We start from the raw sequence: 22,959 nt of genomic DNA, 5'->3' as shown, positions 1-22,959 counted from the left end.
CAGTTTATATCTGAAGTCAATATGTCCCTAGAAAGTGTCAGAAGAGCAAAGGTTGTTTGGGGTAGGAGAAAAAAGTACTGGGTGAGGTATAAGGCAACCTGAGGGTGCTATTTCTGACTCTGATGGTAACTGTGACCAAGCAATTTAGCTCTTCTGAGTTGCCGTTTTTAGCTTTGAAAAATAAGTTAGTTAGATTGAGTGGTTTTTAAGGTTGCTTATAGATTTAAATAAACAGTAGCTTAAGTTATTTTGGAGTTATTTTTAAGGAGAGTCATATTACTTGTCCAAAAAAAAAATTTATGTGAAAGACCCATGTAACTCAGCATTAACAGTGATACAGGACAACTTTGAAGGACTTATGACAAAGAATGCTTTCCGCCTTTAGAAAAATAACTTTTGGATTTGGAATGCAGATTAAATCATACAATTTTTTTAATTTTAATTCATTTATATTTTTACTTTGATGTTTTCATTTTAGAAGAATATTCTCTAACAACAATGACTAATATAGAAATATGTTTTGTATGATAATACATGTATCAGCCAGATCAAATTGCTTACCATTTCAGAGAGGGGGAAGACTTGGGTCTTATGACTAGAAAAGTATGTTGAAAGTTGTTGTTATATGTTAAAATATTTCAAAGCAAACAAAAAGACAATTGAATTATTATGCCAGAGCATAGAGATATAGGACTTCCAGGTCAGGATAGAAAAAGTTGAGGGCATTCTGGGCTTTTTCCCAGCCTCCATTATCACTCTAAGGAGGTATCTTTCCTTGTGTCCAAAGCAGATATCCACCAGAATTCAATCCTAGGATACCATATCTTCTGTGATCAGGGGCTGGCTTAACCTTTCCCCAAGGATTTACTTCCTACCAGAGCAGCTGACCTTCATATGCTTCCTGGTCTTAGAACTACCCCATTTTGGATCAAGATTAAGATCAAGAAGAGAGGTCAATAGTGCAGATGATATAGCAATTGGTGCCATATAACCATATCCTTCTTCAACAGTAAGCTCATGGTATTTTCCCCTAACCTCACTCATACTTTTTCACTATGCTCTCTTGGGGCATTTCTCTTTTATTAATATGCTCACCTTCACTCTTACTTCTCTCCTCAATTTTCTATTGCTTACTAGCCTTGTCCTAAAGATCCCATGCAACTTAATACTCTCTCCATAACTGAATTCTTCTGCCAAAAAGTTGGCAGGTTCCTTGTGCCTCCTGCCACTTACAAGTACTCCCTCTGCCACTATTATTCAACTACCACCTCTTCTTTTTTTTTCTAGTTTATTCTATCCTGACAGATCCTTACTGCTATCATCTCTGGACCTCCAGCATACCCTTCTCCCCCATAAGAAGTTTGGGTCCTCAACCTCCCTAACTGCCATGACTTCTGTCCCAAGGCCACTTCAAATGTGAGCCAAAAATCACATTCCTTTAGATTAGTGATTTTAAACTCAAATAGAAACAGAGACCTGTAACCTATAAATTAGTATTCCTGCAGGCTGCCTATTGACTAAATTTTAAAACATATTATTTCTATATTGAATTGTATTTTTATTTATTTTGTTAAATATTTGCCAATTCCATTTCATTCTTTTTCTTGGGTGGGGTGGCACTCAGGAATGTTGCAAGCTGCTTTATATCTCTGCTTTAGATAATCTCCCCATTGTTTCAATCAACTAAATATGCCTAAATACTCTAATTCCTAGTTATGCCTCTGGTTAGGTCATGGATTTTTAGGTGAAGGGCTTAGGAGAATTTGTAAACTCCTGAATGGTCACCTTAGGGACAGCTGGGAACACATGGTCTTTGTCAAGGAAATTTAGGTTACTTCATAAATTACCAGATTAATCCCTGTGTCTTCCAGGGCATTTGTAAATATGAATCTTTGATGCTACCTCTGACAGACCTAATTTCTATTTGAAAAACAAACAAAAATAGTTTTGCTTAACCTACCACATTCCATTTCAAAACAGAAACAACCAAGAATGTCAATTACCAAAGGTCAGAAAAGCAGAATGAACTTCATCCCTTTACTTAGCCCATTATGCCTGGCAATTGTTGCTAATATGATATGTGCCACTGTCAATGGTCTTAAATAGTATATGATCTGTTGTTCTTGGACATCATCAAATGTAATGACATTAGTTTCATCCAACCACAGCCTTCTGTTAATATGATTTGGGAATTTTAAATAAGTAAATGATGCATCAGTTATTTTTATGACTAATTTTAGAAGACTATCTGTTTAATATGTTAGTTTCATCTTTTTGTAAGGGAACTTTGATCTCTATGACAAAGGTAAAATGCAATTTATTCTATTTTTTAAAAATAAGCTTACTTTGCCAAAGGCAAAAAAAACAAAACTTGAATTTCCTGTTACCTTATATTAGTGTCATGCTTTATCCACAAAGGCCAGGGACTTAGGTTAAGATGATGTGGCAAGTTTAGTTTCAGTGGGTAATATTCAGAAAATTGTGTAGTTGCAATTACTCAAAATCTTGTGTACTTAGATTCACCATGTTGGATGTGATGGAGTTAATGATTATTTAGTTTTTCATTTTTTTTAATTTCAAAGAGTTTTTATTTTTACCAATTACATGTAATAGCTATTTTAATTTTAATTTAAAAGCTATTTATTGAAGCTTTTAAAAATTAATGTTACCTTTTAACTTCCTACTTTTCCCACTTAAAACAATGGATTTGGGAATGATCCTGGTGATAAGAAAGTTAACTAAAAGCCAGTCACTGAGGTTTAAAAATGTTTGAATCATATCTACCAATGACATTATTCTAGATCAACTAGAATTAATTTGTATTCCTTTAAAAATAAATTAGTTGCATATAACCCAAGATTCATAAGATCGTGAATTTGGAGCTAGAAGGGACCTTAAAGACCACCTAATCTAATTGCCTCAGATGAAGAGACTGAACTTTGGAAAGGTTAGGTGACTTGCCCAGAGGCATACAGACAGATGTGTGAGAGCCAGAATTTAACCAGGTCCCCCAATTCCAAAGCCCAGAGCTCTTTCCACTGTACAGCAACCCTACTCCATCCCCAAAGTTATTCTTGCTCTATAGTGGAAAGTGGAATTGTGGAATTGTAGTTTTTGGCCTGCCTCTGGATATCTGAAGCTTCTTGATAGACTTCCCAAAGCCATTATGAGCTAGAAAGGTTGGAAGGATATTTTCCCTGAATTTTTATTCTTAAGGAGATCATGGGGATGCCACTTTGAACCATTAGCAAAAGAGTTATTTTGAGATTCTAGCCTTGTTTTGCTAAAGAAAAGCAACACAGGAAGATATTCATCAATCAGTGGCAGAGGTAATTGTAAATTTCCTAACACTTCTGGCTTCCTTCAGAAATCCTTCACATCCTTAAACGGGCTGCTTAAAGTGAAAGCCGTCAGTGAATACAGCAGAGAATTTATGTGTGAAGGTGTCAATGTTGGCATGCAGAGTATTTTAAGAGAGTGATGTGGCAAGGCAGAGGACAAAGTAAGGAGAGCAAAGTAATTTGCAGTGATTAAAAAGGCAATGTTTACATATAGTATTTAACTTCCTTTTAAGTCGAAAGCATAAAAACCTTTAATTTGAGAATTATACATTCTTAGAATTGGAGTTGAGTTAGGTTTGACTTGAAAGTCAACTGCAATGAGAAAGTGAACCTCCCACTTTTATTTGGAGAGCTGGGGTGCTATGGGTGCATAATATTGCATACAGTGTCAGATGAGGTCACTGTATCTGTTGGTTTTTCTTAACTGCTTTTTTTGTTATGTGTTACAAGGGAAGGCTCATTGTGGATGATGTGGAGGAAAGGGATTGATAACCAGAAATAATTGCGATGCAAAAACAGAAGGCACCATAAAACCATTTTTTTATTAATAGGAAACCTCTCAGTCAGGGCAACAATTTTCCCCAGTTCACTTGCCATGGATGTCTGTTCTCTACTTGGAAACTGGAACTGCAACAGCTTCTTGATCCTTTTTTCTTGGATAAACCTCAAGCCTCCCCTGTTAACTTCTTTTCAGTTTCTCCCCAATGCCACACACACACACACACACACACACACACACACACACACACACACACACACACACTGAAGTTAAAAAAAAAACACTACAGAACACAGTAATAGAAATCACCAGCCAACTTATTATCTGGCTGAACTTACATGGAAAGTTGCTACTGGCCACTTTGTCAAGTTTTTTTTTTCCTTTCTTTTCTATCCAGTGCCTAGCGCAGTGCCTGACACATGCTCAATAAATGTCAGGTAGTCTGGCTGGCTGACTGACTTCTGGCTTTTGGCAATCTAGGGGAGGAGATAAGAAAAGAGTGATAAATGAAATGGGGAGAATGGCAACTGAGAGGAGAATGCTGCCTTGCTTTTGCTTTCCATGCAACTAGACACAAGTATCTGGATGACCATGCTGCTTCTTTAATTGAACACTTTGTCCTACAAAGGAGTAAGCACATTCCACTTTATGCCAAGTGTTCCCTAATGCAAGAACCAAGTTATAGCAAAAGGAAAGCACTTTAAGCTTTATTGCTACACCTTTATTTAGGTCACTCTTTCTCCAGCTGTGAACCTGATTGATATTCTTAAAGTCTCTGAGGAGATTCTCATGGCAGCTATGGCCAAAATTTCAAAGCAGAAAACAAATGTAAGGAGAAAAACAGAGAATTGTATTGGGAAAACATACTTTCTCTTGACTTTTTTTCTCTCAAACTGGAATGGGTATTGATGACAGATTTCATTAAGTAAGGGGAAACAGAATGTTCTTACTCCATGATCAGCTAATATCATTACATTGAATTACACCTGCTCTGGATTTTGATGAATCTCAGAGGCTTCCTTGGGTTCTGATACTGACTCAGATTTGTAGTGGGAAGACTTCAGACCATTGATAATTGTTGAATAGAGTGATAGATGCCATAGCAAAATAGGATCATAGAATTAGAAAGCACCTAATTCCTCCAGTGGAAGGCAATTACATGTTCTGTGAGATAGCTTATTACATTTTCAGATTGCTTAGGAGGTTGTTCCTTAGATATTGAACTGAAATTGGCCTTCATATACTTTTAACCTACTGATCCTCATTTGATCCTCTTTAAATCATGCAGAATAAGTTAAATCCCTCTCTATTGACAATCCTTCAAAAACTTGGAAATGACTTACATTTCATTATTAAGTTATACAACACAGCCCATCGCATCATAGAATTGGAACTGGAAAGGAGTTCAAAGGTCTTCTAGTCCAACCATCTCCTTTAACTGATGAATTTAAAACTCAGATATTTTAAAGTAATTTTCCTGAGATAAATTTCACACAGTAAGTAAATATTAGGGCCAGATGTTAAATCTATGTCTTCTAACTTTAACTTCAACACTCTTTCCACTAGGACTCTCTTTCCCTGCCAATCATCCCATAACATGGGTTCAATTCCCTTCACTATTTTGGTTACCTTATTTTTGATGAGCATTGCCCTTCTATTAAAGCCATTATATTATGGTTTATGCAACCTCCACAGTTACTAGGAAGCTGAAAAACTATTAGAAATTAATTTAATGCTAAAGGACATTAGGGTTTATCAAATACCAGTGAAGGTGTAACTGAGACAACATACATGACTTCTGTTTAGCTTTCCAGTGATATTAGCTATTTAGATACCAGTTCTTTCAATTGCAGATTCATGAAATGGGACCATTCTATCAATTTATGCTCTTGTTAGTTTTCCATGAATATAGGTAGGGAATCAGTAGCTACAGAATAAGGTAGTCATAGAATTGGTAGTTTAGAGATATCTTTATGGCTTCATTCTCTTCAATAACTAGGATTGGGAGGGGTTATGGGAGAGGATCATGTTTGACCTGCTAACTTTAGTACTGGTACATAGGACTGATATAACTCTGCTCCTATATCCAACATTGATAGGAATTATACTGCCATTTGTCTTTTGGAGATCAGCCATGATATTTCTGAAATGTCCTAAGTTTCTGAGCTACAAACAAATATGAAACAATTCATGTCCTTAATCCATAGAGTTGTAAAGGACTTCAAAAACCTTATTTTAGATTTTAATTTTCTTTTAACTTTTAAGTATAGAGATTAAGTTTTTGAATTATAAAATCTTAGATATTGAATTGACTTAAAAAAAACAATATGAATGAGAAAGTGAACCACTCCACTTTACTTGGAAGGCAGGGGTACTGTGGATATATGTTATGTACACTGTCAAATGAGATTACTGTGATTGTTGGCCTCAGCTGCTTTTTTGTTACAAGGAAAGGTTCACTGTAGAGTTTGTGGAGTGGTAGCAAGGTGTCTGGTTGTATTCAAAAGAAAAGTCATCTTTTTCAACTCCTACTGGAGTTGAAATCTTCTATCTTCTTCTATCACATTCCTAACATTATCCTTAGTCATAATCTAATTTTCCTCCTAAAATTTTTAAGGAATGGAGAAATAATTAGTTTTTATTAATAGAAAATTCAATTTTTGGACATTTCCAAAGTTTTTTTTTTTAATGTTAAGGCAAAATGTATAGTCCCTTCTGTGCCCAACCAGAACAACTCCGATAGGTCTTCTAAAATGAGCTCTCTTTTATCTAGGTAAAATATATTCAGTACAATAGGAAATGTGGGAGGTAGAGTTTGACAACAGAATAGAAGGAAGTTTTAGTGATCCCCTCATTCTTGTTATTTCTCCTCTTTTGCTGCGAACTAGATGCAGTTGGCTGCCAATTTTTATGAATGTGCTCCAGAGAAATTTCCAGAGCAGGAGGGTGAAAAACCACAAGTTTTCAGAAAATGGGTGGATGTTATGGTGAAAAGAGAAAATTTTAGTGGATATAAATGTTCTCCTTGAATTCTTTTATTGTTATTCCTCTATATCTCATTTATACACTTAGATTGTAAGGTCCTTGAAGACAAGGCTTTCAATCTTCAATAGCATTAATAGTTTCCTTAATGGATGTTTGTTCAATTGAACATCAGTTCATATTCCAGTTGATAAAGCTGAGGTTGAGAAATAGGTTGGGAAAGTGAGAAAAAAATGCAAATCCTAGCACTTATATAGTAATTTTATGGCTTTTAGCCATTTTGACCTTTGACCTTTGTTACCTGAACTAAGTAAAAGAGTCTTTAAGATCCTTTCTGGCACTAAATCTTATGATTGTGAAGATCTCTTGTAACCCCAAATCAATGATATTATGATCTTATTTATACATTCACTTTCTTTATAGTTACAGCCATTGAGGTTTTCTGAGTTGTTACCTCCAAAGGGAAATTTCTCTCTAAATTGAGAGGCTAAAGTAGCCACTCTTTCTTGAAATGGATCCAGAGTTGCAGTTCTCTTCCATTAGAGATGAAATAAAACATCATAATTTTATACATGATGATTTTTATAATCTAATGAAAATTATTTTAAAGACCATTTGCTTAAGAATTGCTTACATAACTTTGACTAACAAGGAGATTATTTTAGTCATTTTTGAGTTGTATCTGGTTCTTTGTGACTCCTTTTGGAGTTTTTTATGCAAAGATACTGGAGTTGCATGCTACTTTCTTCTCCAATTAATTTTAACAGATGAGAAAACTGAGTCAAACAAGGTTAAGTGACTTGCCCAGGGTCAAACAGCTTTTAAGTATCTGTGACCAGATTTGAAATCAGGTTTTCCTGACTCCAGGTCTGGTACTCTACCTATTTCACTGCTTAGATGCTCTGAAAAGTGGCTTCAGCAATATTGACTTCATCATTGTTAGGCTATCAAAAAATCATGAGTCTCAGCATTGGAAGAGACCAAATCAAATTAACAAGAATTCTCTCTACAACATATCTGGAAAGTGTTCTCTTGGCTTTTGCTTAAAATGTAGGAAATATACCACTTCCTATACCATTTTTGATAGTTTTAATTGGTAGGAAGTTTGCCCTTATATTAAACTAAATTGACCTCTTTGCAACTTCCACTCATTTTTCTTCATTCTGCTCTCTGGGTATAAGAAGAACAAGTCTAATTCCTTTTCTGAATGAGTCCTCTGAATACAGCAAGACTGCTGTATTTATCTCCCTCATCTTTTTTCTCAGATTTTTTTTTCAATCCAATCTCTCCTATCTTGTAGTTGTAAGGCTTATTATTTGATCCCATGTGTCAACTTTTACATTTATTCTTAATAAATTCCATCTTATAAGATTGAGTCTAGAATGAATTTTATGTGGCCTTAATTCTGTCATCCAATATGTGAAATATTCCTACTAGCTTTGAGTCACCTAAAAATCTGAATAGCCTTTTATCTATCACTATCTGAGTCAATGATATAATGAAGGAGTGAAAGTGAACTGAAAATGAACATCAAAGCTCACTCTATTTTTTTATGTATCTGCAGAGGTCTCTTTGTTAACAAAGCATGTAGGCTGAATCTCTTGGAATTTTAAAAGTATAAGCAACTAGAGACATTTTCTGACAGTTTGTCTTAACACTTCAACTGTCTTCCCACCTCTCCTGAACTTTTATGAGAAAATCAATGCACCTTGTCAACTTTGGACACTTGATTTGCTTTTTAAGGTACTGAAAGAGTATTGGCCATTTTTCATCTCCTTCATCATGGAGTAGCATTTAGAATGAGAAGATATCCCTGACTAATGAAAATAAAAATATATTTTTAAAATTTTAATCCTTTTCATAAAAAAAAAACAAAACCTTACTTTCATATAAGAAACTATAATACATATTGGTTTCAAGGCAGAAGAGCAGCAAGGGCCAGGCAATGGGGGTTAAGTGTCCTTTGTCCTGTGCCATACAGCTAGGAAGTGTCTGAGATAAGATTTAAACCCATGATCACTCATTTTTGGCCCTGACTCTCAATCCACCGAGCCATCTAACTGCTCCCCCTTTTGTTTTTAGTGCCCTATTTTCATTTCAAAATAGTTTTAAAATAGGCCAGAAGACATCTTCAGTCAATTTTTTTCTTTGTTGACTCTGTATATTTAGAATAAAAGTTTCTGTGATCCATGTTTCAGTAAACATTTGCGACATGGTAATGAAGAAAATTTCGATTTGCAATACTATTATGTGACATGAGAGACAGAATTGTGTAGTGTAGTGGAGTCATACTCAAATGGGACCACTAGACTACATAAGAATCCCTGTGAACTGCATGTTGTCTTAGAAAACCTTATTTTAACACCAGCTGTCTTTTATTGTACTTTCTGTTTGGTACATGCTTCCTACGTACATTAATCTGAGCATGACTTTGAGCTTGATGCTTCTGGACTAGTGGATGTAGAGCTGATCTCAAAGCCAAGATGATTTGGGCCAAGTTTTGCCTTTGTCTCAAAGTTTGTATATGACCCTGGTCAAAGCATTTAAATTCCCAGTGCTCTAGACAATACTGAGACTTTAAGCTGAAAAAGAAGTTTTGACTTTTTTTGATAGAGAACATTTCCTCATCTAGGGAGTCTCCTATGCCTGTGAAATCACAGGTCCAGACTCTAGACCTATGTACTTTTTTTGTAATAGAGATATGCAATTAAGAAGGCTCAGTCCCCAAATGGAAGAATTTGAAAAGTTGATGTCTTTTCTTTAAATCCTTATCTTCTGTCTTAAAATTAATACTGAATATCACTTCCATGGTAGAAGAGTGGTAAAGGCGAGGCTTGAGATTAAGTTACTTGCCCAGGGTCAGTGTCTGAGGCCAGATTTGAATCTAGCACCTCCTGGCTCTAGACCTGGATCTCTATTTCCTTAGCCACCTAGCTTTCCTAAGAGTTGGTGTCTTCTTTATTGGGTAGACAGCACAACATAGATGTATTTTAAGAAAACAGGAAATTCCTTTAATATTTTAATATTTATTTTTCTATAGATTATGGTTTCTATAATATATGGTTTTAGAAGCACATTGATTTAGCTGTTTCAGTAGTGTTGACAATAATTTTAAATATTTAAATATATTTTAATTTTTTATTTTAAATTTATTTAAAATATATCATTTCTAAATTATATATAAAAACTATTTTAACACTAATTTAAAACAATTTGAGTTCCAAATTCCTGCCTTCCTCCCCCCCATTTGAGAAGGTAAGCAATTTGATAAAAATCATAAATATATAGTCCTTTAAAACTTACTTCTTAATTCACCATGTTGTAAAAGAAAACGCAGGACCAAAAAAAAGCCACCAAGAAAAATAAAGTAAAAATAATTATTTTTTGATATGCATTTAAACTCTTATGCATTTTGATATGCATTTAAACTAAGTTCTTACTCAGAAGGTAGAGAGCATTTTTTTATCATGAGTCCTTTGAAATTGTCTCAGATCTTTGTATTATAGAAAATATCTGTCACTCACAGTTGATAATTATTTATTACTGCTATTATTGTGTATAGCATTCTGGTTTTGTTCAGTTCACTTTGCATCAGTTCTTAGAAATCTTCCTAGGTTTTTCAGAACCCTTCCTGCTTGTCAGTTTTTTATAATATAGTAGTAGTATTTCTTCATAAGCATATATAAAAAAACTTGTTTAGTAATTCCCAATTGATAGATATCCCCTCAATTTCCAATTCTTTGCCACTATAAAAAGAGCCAGTAAAAAGAATTTTGTTCATATAGATCCTTTTCTTTGATCTCTTTCGGACACGGGTATAGTAGTGGTATTGATTAAAGGATATGTAGAGTTTTATAGTCTTTTGTTTATATTTCCAAATTGCTTGTCAAAATGGTTGCATTTATTCATGATTCCACCAACTGTGCATTAGTGTTCCAATTTTACCACATCCCTTCCAAGATTTTTCTACATCCCTTCTAGCATTTCACATTTCTTTAATTTAAAAGAATAAAAGCAGGAGTTTTTACTAGTTATTCTGACTACTGAGTGGGTGCTATACAGATTCAGATTCATTTGTTATCAATTTATATAAAACAGGACTTTTCCAGCTTTAAAGGCATTTTTGAATCCAGAACTTTCAAAGTTTTAATGTCAGAGTTTATATTTCAAATATTTATAAGAAGACTTAGAAAGGTTAGGCTGGCCTCAACATTAAATTGATTGCCTCCTGTTCAACTTGATATATTTCCTACTTTTCATATTCTCATGTCATTTCTCAGTGCCAGAAGACTAAAGCAATGTAGTCATTGATTCAATTTTAGCAATTCATGATTAACAAAGAAAAAAAGGAAAAGATGACATTATTAACTTACACTAATTTGGCAAAAAATGAAAGTCAAAAATATATTTTCTTCCAGTCTGACATATTGATTTACCTGATCAAGCTAAGCAATTAACAAATAAATAAATCTGAGCCAAATCTGAACCAACACTTGATATTAAGTAGTCAAGAATCTCCTCCCCTTACTAACTCTTACTAAACTTAGTTAGTTGCCTTGCTGAGACTAAATACAGTACTTGGTTTCCTTTGGTGAGGCTGTTTCAAAAGGAAAAAAAATACCAAATTTCCCGATAGAAATGAATAGAGCAGTCCTTAGAAAACCATCTGCTATCTTCTGCTCTGCTTTCTTTTTCTCCCATGAACTTTTCAGGGAGCTACTGTGCTGGGCTCAATGTAGATGTGAGTTGTTAAGCTACTCTGGTTGGAAGGGAACTGGAATTTTATTCATTTCTCACTGGAAATAGTAGAGAAAGAAAGAAAATTTATGTGATCATTCTTATGTAGCTAATGGGGCCCTACCCATAATGGGAAATGGTGACAACTATGGACCCAGCAATTTGTGTATTTTACTATTTCACAGTAGGTCTGCTCACCCTATTGGTATCTAGTGAGTCTTTACCATATGGATATTTATAATGAAAGAATAAATGCTATTTTCATTACTCAGGAATTTTAGTACCTAATACCTAATAAATAATACCATTATGAGTATAGTAGTTATGTATGAGTAACTTGTCCAAAGTTTTAAATATTGAACCTTACTATCACTTTAAGCATCTGTAACTAAACCTTTACTACCAAATTTGGTAAATTAATGTCATAGATTAAAATTGAACCATTTGTATTTACATAAATTAAACTTTTGTTCCTTGTTCTCTTTCTAATAAGTATGGAGATTGCTGAGTGTTATTTTTCAAAGTAGTAATCATGAGGGAGCCACACAGTTATTTAACTGATGTAGCCATTTCTCAGAATGGTCTTGAAATTCCTTTTATGGAATTTAATTCAGAATGTCCTTATAAACTATAGAGTAAAAATCAGTTTTACTACTTTATTATTTTTTTGGGCACAAGAATTGTTATACCCCTCCTTCTTGATTTTACCACCTTAGTAGTTAATCTCTCTCCTTCTCTCTCTCTCTCTCTCTCTCTCTCTCTCTCTCTCTCTCTCTCTCTCTCTCTCTCTCTCTCTCTATTTCTCTACCCTTCTGTCTATCCCTCTGTCTGTCTCTCTCTCTCTATCTCACCTCTCACACATACACCTCAATTCACCCCCTAAAAATACACATTCAGAAATATAAAGTTGTATTTTTAAAAGGGTTCACCAGCTTTCTCCCTTTATGATACATTCATATATTTAAAAAAAACTAAACTTACAGATCATATTAAAAGGCATTTATTCACATCAGAAAAAGCTTATTCATTTTATAAAGTGATTCTACATGAGTTTATTTCGATATCTAGGTACCCAGTGAATTCAAGAGTTTATTGATCATTAATTGCTTCATAATGGTAAAAAGGAGGCATAGATAATTGTTGTTGGAGTCAGTTATAAAGAATAACCAGAAATGAAGATTGAAGAATTTTAAAAACTGCAATGTACATCATTGCCTGGGAAAATGGAATTGACATAAACCTTTTCAGGACTAAATCTATAGAGTAAGATCATGCTGAATTTTGTGTTTTATCTGAGATTATTAAGCACTGAGACCAGAGGAAGAGCTGTATTTCTACATTTCTATTATAACTCTGAATAGACAACATTTTCCCTTTCCTGTGCTTGCTAGAAAATGCTATATGCTGTGACCATCCTTTTTGTAGTCAAAGGATAATGGTTGAGAGCTTCCCTTTTGGATCTATCTATGGGATTTCTTAACAGAAATTTTGCATGAATATTTTGAAATTAGTGAGTAAAATATGAAAAACTGAAGATAGAAATTCATATATTTCAAAATAATTATCATAAATTAATATTTATTGAGGACCCACTAGATTTATAGAATTATACTAATGTTGTTCTTTCAGTTTGACAATGTTAAAACATTTAAAATCCTTATATTCTGTTTTGATTGCAAACTTAATATATTCCTTTTTAAAATGCATGGTAAAAATTTAAAGATTTTTCTACATTCTTAATGCTGCATCTTGCATGGCACATACCAGATTACTTGCTCAGTTTGTTACCCTTACTCTGTGTGTTTGCTATTGGAATAGACTCCAAGGCTCTGATTTTACTAGTGATTTAACATGAATGACTTTTTAGCTAAGAAAAAAAGGTTTAAAATGTGCCTTGGGCCTCTATTCTAATATATTATTTTCTTTAATAAAAATGGATTTTGGACCTTTTGTTTTATCTCCTCCAAAATTATGTGAATATTCATATAGTTGCCCTATCTATTAGAATTAGAAGCAATCAGTGCTAGGGATTGGCATGTTATCTATTTATCTTTTTAAAAGAAAGAATAAACGTGAAATTTTCTAAAAAGACTTAAGAAAATTCAATGGATGATCATTTTGCTCATAGGTCATTGTAGGTAAGCTTTATAAATTCAGCAGAGAGAAGATCTGTTGTTAAAGCCTTATTGCTGTGTGTTATCATAAGGGGAATGTAACAGTTATTTTTAGAGTGGTCTTCTGGTCCTATGCAGCTTCCTGCACATTAAAGAGACCTATGTACACTGTCATTGGTGTTATTCATTTTTACAGGGGAAGAGAGAGGGGAGGGAAAGATGCAGAAATCCTCCTCCTTTTACAGAGTAGTAACAGCCCGAGGATGCCTTGTCCCCATTTTTATTACTTCTGAGATTTTACTGCTAGAAGCCAGATGTGCTGAAACTCCTGACGACAGCATCTATTCACTGCGTGTTTTTAATAGGCTTAGAGAAATATGAGTAGAGTACATGAAAGGAGCTCAGATTCACACTTCAGCTGGGAATGCCCCAAAAGCTCACTGCTGTTTGGAATTCTTGCTACAGTCAGGAGAAAGCCACACAGGCACTAAATCTTCTACGACGGAATTAGAAGAATAATGACTGTACAATTAGCTATCAAGCCCTGCTCATTTAAGCACAGCTTTTACAGAAATCAGGAGAAATATGGAACTTGATTGGCATGTTTTCATTTGATGGTTCCTGAAAAATAGATGACTTTAAAGACAGGTAGTAAAGAAAAATAGGAGGAAAGCAAAAAAGAAAGAAAATGCAATTTGAGACATTGCGCCAGGTCTGCAATTCTGTCCTATCTCATTTCCATGGGGTTTTCTCATCCCCACCAAATATTTTGCAAAACGAGATTTTTGGGCAAACACTGAACAATGCAAGGTGAGTAGAGACATCTCTTATTTTGTGATTGATCTCATTTTCAGGGTTTCTGTTTTGTTTACTTAATTTTAGAATCTGTATTCTCGGAAGGCTTATTTTATATGGCTGCTTGAGAGAAGATGCTGTAATTAAGAGAAAACTGATGGTATTTATATTCTGTGGAAGGGCTTTCTCTTAGATCATAACTACAAGCTGTAAAATTTTTATTTTTAGGGATAAAATAAGCATATGCTGAAATGAAAAGGTTACCTAAAGTGTTGTGAACCTTACTCCTGAAACAGTCTTCAGCTACCTGGTAGCTTGATCCCACTGAATTGTTTCATGAGATTCAGAGAAATAGCTTCTGTGTTAGGGCATGGATTAAATACAGAAAGAAGGATATGATTCTAAAACCATAAGCGATTTGTGAGGAGATGTGAATTAGCCATTAGGCATGCTCATTGTAAAACATGCAGAAGACATTTTCTGGTTATAAGACATTTCTCTGTGTAGTACAGCTAAATAATCTTTTCGAACAAGCCTAGTTACTGAACAGCTTATGATGCTTTACAGTAGTCAGCTAGCTTTGAAGAGTTCTTTGTTAAAAATGTATATTGTTTTTTCAAGTGTGTGTGTGTGTGTGTGTGCACGTGTGTGTGTGTGTGTGTGTGTGTGTGTGTGTGTGTGTGTGCAGTATCAGAGTTGAAGTATGAGCAGATGTTTCAGATTTTTTTTCCTGATTGGTGCTGAAGGAAAAATTCCATTGAAGTCCTATCATGTAATTATATCATCAAAAAACCCTTTATCTTTATTAAAAAAATGAAAGTTTTCAGATCCACTTCCCCCCACTCTTAATTTAAATAGCCAGGGTGCAAATGTCCCTATTTTCATTAAATATAAAGCTTTCCATCCAATACAGAAAAATATTGTTGGGTTTGATAATGCTAATGCATTGAAACATTCTGGAAGTGATTGGGTAAAACCAGTGCAGAGAATATTGAATCTTTTAGCCTGCTGGATGTTAGGAATGGCTGAGAAATGTGGAAAAGCCTATTTGGGAGAGGTTGCATTTTCAGAGTCTGTTGTGGATCATGTCTTCATTTAACAAATAAAAAAGGAAGATTTAAAAAGTTATTGTTATTTTCAAAATATGTACTTACATTGATTATATTTATGACCTTTTCTTTAACATATGGAAATACCTGGATTATTCCTGACTTTGTACACATTTAACTTTTCCCCCAAAAGAGTGCTGTTAAATTAACTAGCTGAGTGTTGTCACATTTTATTTCAAGAACACTATAAAAGATATAGCAACATATGGAAATTAGCATGTGCTTATAAAACACAATGGAATTTCTGTATTTCAATGGCATTGTTGGCTTCTCACTTGGAATTACATCTCTTAGGCATCTGTAATATTGGTTGAAAATCTGTGTAACATAAATCACATTTATTAATAAATGAGAACCATAATGTTTTCTAAACATTTCTGAGGCCTGCAGCTACCAGAGCTTACCAAATTGTCCTCAATGTCTACAAATCTTTTCCTGATTTTCCCCCCATCTCCTATTGGAATGCCTAAAGCTTATGTTATAACATGAAATCAATGATGAATTTAAAGTATGTGTTGAGAGATAGAAACAGAGTCAGACCGAGAGAGCAAAAGAGAGAAAGAGAGAGAGAGAGAGAGAGAGAGAGAGAGAGAGAGAGAGGAAGAAAGGATTCAGTTTTAATGTCATAAGGCATGTAGAAAAAGATCAAAATTTTCTTGGAAAGTGTAATATTCATCTGGACAGCAAAAGGACTTACTAAGGAATCAATTTCAATGTTGGCATCATTAATTTTGAACCAAGAGGTTTTCAGCATTTAAAGGAATTGTATGCTGTTAAGAGGAGATCATAGGCTTTTAGCTTCTAAACTGTTTTTTTTTTATTGCGACTGTAATTTCAGAACTCCTTTTATTAAAATGTGTTGTAAAACAAGTCATGGCCTACTATTATAACTAAACTTTAAATTTCCCAATATTTATAATTTAATTATGTTAGGCATCTTCAGAATTTTTAAAATTTTATTTTGTTTTCCTGCTACTTTTTATTTTCTTCACTAGTACATGGCACTTGGAAAAATTAGCTTCTACTTTAATTAAAGCAGTTTTATAATGTAATATCTCAGTTCTTTTTTATTTATTAAGAGAGACATTTATTATTCCATTGGTGATTTTTGATATTACTTACAGATATCATCAACTGGCTTTATTTTTCTGAAAACTTTGATCAGCTTTGCTGAAACAATGGCAAAGGCATCTGTGTATATTTTAGTTATTATTTTTAGCATTATAAAAGTGAAAAAGTTTCACATTTATAAATGTGGAAGTTTATATTTTAATGCAATTAATATTAATTATTATTTTTTATTATTATGAAATGGACCTCTTCTTGATTGACATTTTTCCTTAGTAAAACTTTTAAAGATGACTTTAAACACAACTGCATGATATTCATTAATATTTATTGGGTCAAAATGTAATATATCACTATAAAACTTTTCAGTATATCATAATTTAAAAACAATGAATTGTTAACATATTAGAGAAAGATCATAAATATGAGTATGTCATTAGAAGGATGTTACCCTGCAACATTTTTCTGTAATATGGCAAATTCAGAGTTTTCATAATCCTCTGAAACGGGATACAGCTTCTTAAATTTTTGAGCATTGGTTTTCCACAACCATTACTTCTCTTGACCTCCGTTTCCTTATTTGTAAAATGAGGTGATTGGCATATATGATTTTTATAGTTTCTTCAGCTCTAAAATTTTATACAGAAACAGTTATACTTGTTACTCTCTGTACTATTAGTTGGCTCTATTAATGAAAATGTAACATTGTTAGGATTGTGAAAATCATTTGATTTCCTACTGAACTTATGGATAAAGTATAATATTACATTTGGACAACTTCCATTTATTTCTTCATGGAATTTCTTGCTGTTCTGGGTGTGGTTACTAGGGGAGTCACTAGCTATGCATATCAATATTCTATGTAAGTTAGAAGTTTATAACCTGGATCACAGTATGAATCTCATAGTTGAGAGCTATTTCTTGAGTAAACTGATTTGTTAAAAATATTTTATTACTTCTCTAGAAACTTGATTTTCATCATTCCCCTTGATCTCATTTTCACAAACTGTAAGAATCAATTTTGGTCACCAAAGATAGTCATCATTATGTAGTGATGTGTTCATTTGAATATTGCCCAAACTAGGCATTATTCATCTCTATTAGGACAAGAACCTTGATCTAAATAAATTGGTAAAGAGTAAAGCATTGGACAAAGTAGAAAATACTGCAAATTTCCTAATGGTATTCATTCACTTCTTGTCTTACATCATGAAAGTAGATGCTTAATATAAATTTTATTTATATAAATGCATGTTAAACACTCAAATATATTTATGAGTGATTAACAATACATTTTTGTTTTGCATTCCACATTCACTGGATGTTCTATAGAAAGACCCTTAGACTTTTAACTAAATGCTATCTGCTAATTTCCTTAACAGTTCTCACCATACTTTCAGAGTCCTATTTTAACTATTAAGGAAAAAAAAGCAATATTTTAAAGTAATTTTTCATAGCATATATTTCATAACCAAAATGCTACAAGAGAAATCAATATTGCATACGGGTGAGCCAAGTCTCATTCACTTCAAAGTTTGCTCAATATAGTACATTAAAATGCCACTATAATTTAAATTCCCGTTACGAGGGATTATTTTATTTTGTTTCTCTAAACTCGGTTTTCCAATTAAGTTATTTAGTCATTACATGAGATAATTGCTTTTGTATCCTGAAAAAAAGGCCCCAAACTACAGAATAGATTATGAAATCTTTTGCTTGTGATTCTGTCTTTAGAAGCAAATGTACAAATATTGTTCTGTCAGAAGCTATATTTTTAGCAGCATTCTCTACACTGCATTGGAGTTCATAATTGCTTTAGGCAATATTCAAATGAACACATCACTGCATAATGATGACTATCTTTGGTGACCAAAATTGATGTAAAATGCACCCCAAATATTTCCTTTCTCCCATTTTGGCTTTTCTTGAACATTTTTTCCCTTTAGAATTAGTATTTTCCTTCTACTTTTTCTTTGTTATGAAATGTGTGAAGGTGAATCCCTGTGCAGGATGCCCACAGGAGGGACATAAAACAACTAATGTGTCTCTACTAAGATATTAAAGAAAGGACACACCACTCCTCCAGCATTCAGATAAATAATAGAAGAAACAGCTCTGTGCTTGGTCATTTAGGATGGAATTAGATTTAGATGGAATTTTCAACTTAAAGTTGAGAAATTGTAAAAAAATATTTTTAACCTAAGGTTTCTTTTTAGGATGATTGTGGTTAGGGGATAATTGAATTGAAAATGAAATGGAAAGTTCACCTTTTCCTGACATCAGTGTCAATCTTCCCTACACCTAAACTACTAAACATTCTAAAGCACTGCTTTACTTTTAAATGAATTTTCAGATGGTCTACTGATCTAGCAGTTTCTTGGTCACACTAGGCACTTAGTTCTCTATCCATCATTGACTGTAGCAGTGGTTTATAATGAAGCTATCACGGGGTGCCCAGGATCAGTGCCACAGATACCATTTATTCATCATGGCACATTAATGATTACTTTGACTTTGAAAGAACAGCATGCTTTCTTTTCATAGCTCTGTGAGTACAGTCTGCACAGTATGCATTGTTTGGACTTGGTGTGTTCACAACACAGTGAACATTCCATGTGCTATAAAACTCTTAGGTGCAAATTATTCATAGGGCTTAGAGAATAGGTATATTGATGGCATTAAAGTTGGAAAAAAGTATTTTTACTTTGGCACAGTAATCAGGTTAGATTAAAGTCTCATCATGTAAAGCTTTTGTTTTCAATGTATGCATTTTCATTCATCTTTTTTTTTTTGAGTTTTTACTGCAGACCACAAAAATATAGAGGCAAGCTTATTCTGACAAAAAGAAATGCATTATGAAGGTAAAAATTTTCACATTATTGTCACTTAGATAAAAACAATAACTGAATATGTTAGGTAAAATTTAAATACCTATTTAGCTTCTATTCTATCCTATTGGGGATTTTTACTAAGACAAATTAGATAATTTGTCTTGTTTTGTCCTATTGGAGAAAAATAAATTGATCTCAGTTAAAATGCTAGGTAATGGGATATTTTTCATGTTGATTTATTAACTACTCACAAATATCTGTGGTATTACTAAAGGTCATAAAATATGGCTTTAGAACTTGGGTTTCTCTACAGAATTTGAGAAGTGTTAAAGGTATCAAAATGGAATTTTGTTTCTTAAAAGGATTACATTCTATATACAGGCTTCCACTAGGGGGCAAAATTGAAGAACGTAGTACAATTTTGAATCATTTTAGAACTAGAGAAGATCTTTGAGATTATTTAGTTCAAATGATGTTTTATTTAATACATAAGGCACTGAAGGCCAAAAAAATTAGGTAAAATGAAACAAAAGTGGCTAATGTAGAGTCAAAATCCAATCCCTGGAACACTGCTTTTTCCATGGTTTCACATTGCCCTATGGTCTTTAAAGAAGTAGTAGTAGAGAAAAGAGATGAGGAGCAGAAAGTTGGTGAAAGCATTAGTTTATATCTCTTTTTATAATGGTGCTTTTATTATTTGAAGATTTGATGTCTCTTTCTTCTAATCTATGTACTCAATACCAATTTATTATGAATGTCACACATACACATATATGCAATTCTTGTTACTTGACTAGGCCTTCTTTGACATTTCCACATTATTTTCAATTTACTTCAAATAATATAAGATCCACTAGCTTTCAGATATAGTTATTCAGCATACATGTTTGTGTATATTTTCTCTATGCATGTAAGAACAGCTAAGTTTTACAGATAGATAGAAGATAGAATGCTGTACCTAGAGTCAGAAAGTTTGGGATTCAGATGTATCTTCAGAAACTTACTGGAATTGTGATCCAGGGAAAATTATATAACCTCAATGTCCACATTTGTAAAATAGGGATAATAAAAACATCTATTTTCCATGACTGTTTTGAAGATCAAATAAGATAACTGTAGGGTGCTTGGCATCATATCTGGCATAGTAAGTGCTATAAAATTATAGTTATTATTATTAACTAGCATTATTTACTTTGTATCATATTACATATAGGGTGTACTGTGAAGCTCAAAATTGCACTGACTTTTGGGACACCCTATGTTTTAATTTATATTTTTCAATTTATATTTTATTAATCTCTTCTATATGATTGCAAGGAAGGAGGGAAGGGCCCTTGCTTTGATATTTCTTTTTTTCACTCCCAACTATACTCTGCCTGAAAAGTGATTTTGATTTTTATCTTATAGAAGGCTCCAAATATGACCATTGGACATTGAGCTAGCCTGAGTAAACAGGAGCTCTCTATGGTGCTGAACTCACCACTCTAGTGAGACTGCTGTAGAGCAGCTAAGAAACTTTATCTCCCAGAAATTGAAGCAATTACAGTAAGCCTTGCATGGTACCTGAGGCCACATTATTAAACCCAAGAAGAGATTGTAATTCCTTACTAGTTGTGCTGATATAGCTGTACCATAGTTTAGCTGAAATCTTTTCCTTAGAATCATGACACAAGGAATTTTTTAGATGCAAAGGGAAATGATTCCAGTGTAGAAGATGAATGAAATTTGTCTGAAGAGATTTGTTTACTCACACAGGAAACTCAAAAATGAACTTACAGAAGCAAAATCAAATGATAGAAGATGAATGGGAGTGAGATTAGATTTGTAAAACAGTGTAAGGAATATTAAAGCATGGAAAGAGCTTAAGTTGTCAAGGAGTGATAAGGACAACACAAAAGGAGTTTATGAAACTATATTGGGAAAAAAGATCCAAGAGAACATAAGAACTCTTCTTGGGGTAGATAGGACTATGACAAACACAGAAAGAAGTATTGTTTTATTTTTATTTTGATTCATTTTTTCTACCAAGAAGAATGACTCTAAATAAGAGAAACAAGTAACTAAAAGGGAGTTGATGCCAAAGATAAGCTAGAACATAAGCTAGGAGCACTTGGATAATCTTGTTAAATTCATGTCACCAGATGAACTACACTCCTGGTCCTCAAAGAACTCATATATTTTATTACTTAGCCATTATCAATGGGATATTTCAAAGCTTGTAAAACGTGGGATAGATACCACAAGATTGGAGAAGTATAAAAGGAAGAAAGAGTACTTTGCAAAGTATTGGCTAGTAAGCTTGATTTCAACATTCAAGGAAATTCTAGAACAAATCATTAAAGATAATTGCTGAATACTGAGAAAAGGAAGTGATGATTTCATTCATTAAAATCAACTCATGCCATACCAAATTCATTTCCTCTTTTTAATTTTTACAGCATTGTTAAACTAGTGGATGAGAAGAATGTGGTTGGTATAATTTATCTAGATTTTTTCAAAGCTTTTGAAAAATTTCCTCATACTATTCTTATGGAGAAGGTATTGGAATCTACATTAGGTGATAATAAAGTTATATAGGCTTAGACTTATTTGGATGACTGGACTCAAAGAATAGTTGTAAATGGTTTAATGTTAGCATTGCAGGAGTCTTCCAGTGGATTTGAGCTGGTCCCTGTACTGTTTAACTTTTTTTAAATGGCTTGGATAAAGGCATAGACAACACATATATCAAGTTAGTGGATGGTACAAAGATGGGAGGAATAGCTAATTCACTGTATAACAGAGAGAAGATTCAGAAAGATCTTGACAAAATAGAACTGGAGTTATCCTTTTTTTGTATACGTGTAATAGACTTCTTTGCCAGCCTACTGAAGCCCAATTCTACTGGTACAATGGAAGGCTATATTGAATTTTAGCTAGAGGTTAGGACAAATAAAGATGTCATCTTCCTAAACAAGTTCACAGATCTCCTAAAATATATCCATGAGCCTCCTGGGGACCTGAGACCCCAGGTTAAGAATCTCTGGGCTAGAGCATCTGGTTGAATATAATTAAATGAAACACACTAGGAATAAATGTAAAGTTTTTCATGGAAGTACAAACAAATCAATTTCACAAATACAAGATGGGAGAAGAATGGTTAGTCAGGAGTTTCTATGAAGAAGATCTAGAATTTTTAGTAGATTACACAGTCAATATGAATCATCAATGTGGTGAAGTAGCTAAAAAACAATGTTGTCTTGGTTATATTCAGAGAGATATAATTTCCAGGAATAGGCAGATCAGAGTTCTACTCTTTTCCACCTTGGTCCAACCTAATCTAGAGTCTAGTTCTGTGTACATCAATATAAAGAGGACATTGATAAAGCAGAAAGTATCAACCAGGATGCTAAAAGACCTTATATATCATATGAGCATCAGTTGGAAGAATTAGGTATTTCTAGAAAAGAAACTCGGTGGAAACATGATGGTTCTCTTCAAATA

At 33.5% G+C, this 22,959-nt stretch overlaps 1 protein-coding gene across 37 annotated transcripts in view; it reads left to right on the top strand.

Moving 5' to 3' along the window:
- The window catches only part of RIMS2 (regulating synaptic membrane exocytosis 2), an 821,462-nt gene that overhangs the window by 298,744 nt on the left and 499,759 nt on the right, over positions 1-22,959 (top strand). For 5 of the 37 annotated variants that reach the window (XM_007488202.3, XM_056823230.1, XM_056823215.1 and 2 more), the window contains exon 1: positions 13,591-14,483. The exons of 16 other annotated variants lie outside the window; for them this stretch is intronic. In XM_007488202.3, the coding sequence (XP_007488264.1) occupies positions 14,362-14,483 (122 nt within the window). In that variant the 5' untranslated portion in view covers positions 13,591-14,361. Of the gene's footprint in view, positions 1-13,587; positions 14,484-22,959 lie in introns of those variants that run through there. 16 more of the 37 variants (XM_056823226.1, XM_056823218.1, XM_056823219.1 and 13 more) reach the window with 6 other exon arrangements.

Source organism: Monodelphis domestica, chromosome 3, assembly GCF_027887165.1.
Source record: "Monodelphis domestica isolate mMonDom1 chromosome 3, mMonDom1.pri, whole genome shotgun sequence".
Classification (NCBI taxonomy): domain Eukaryota; kingdom Metazoa; phylum Chordata; class Mammalia; order Didelphimorphia; family Didelphidae; genus Monodelphis; species Monodelphis domestica.
This window is presented reverse-complemented; position numbering and strand designations above follow the sequence as displayed.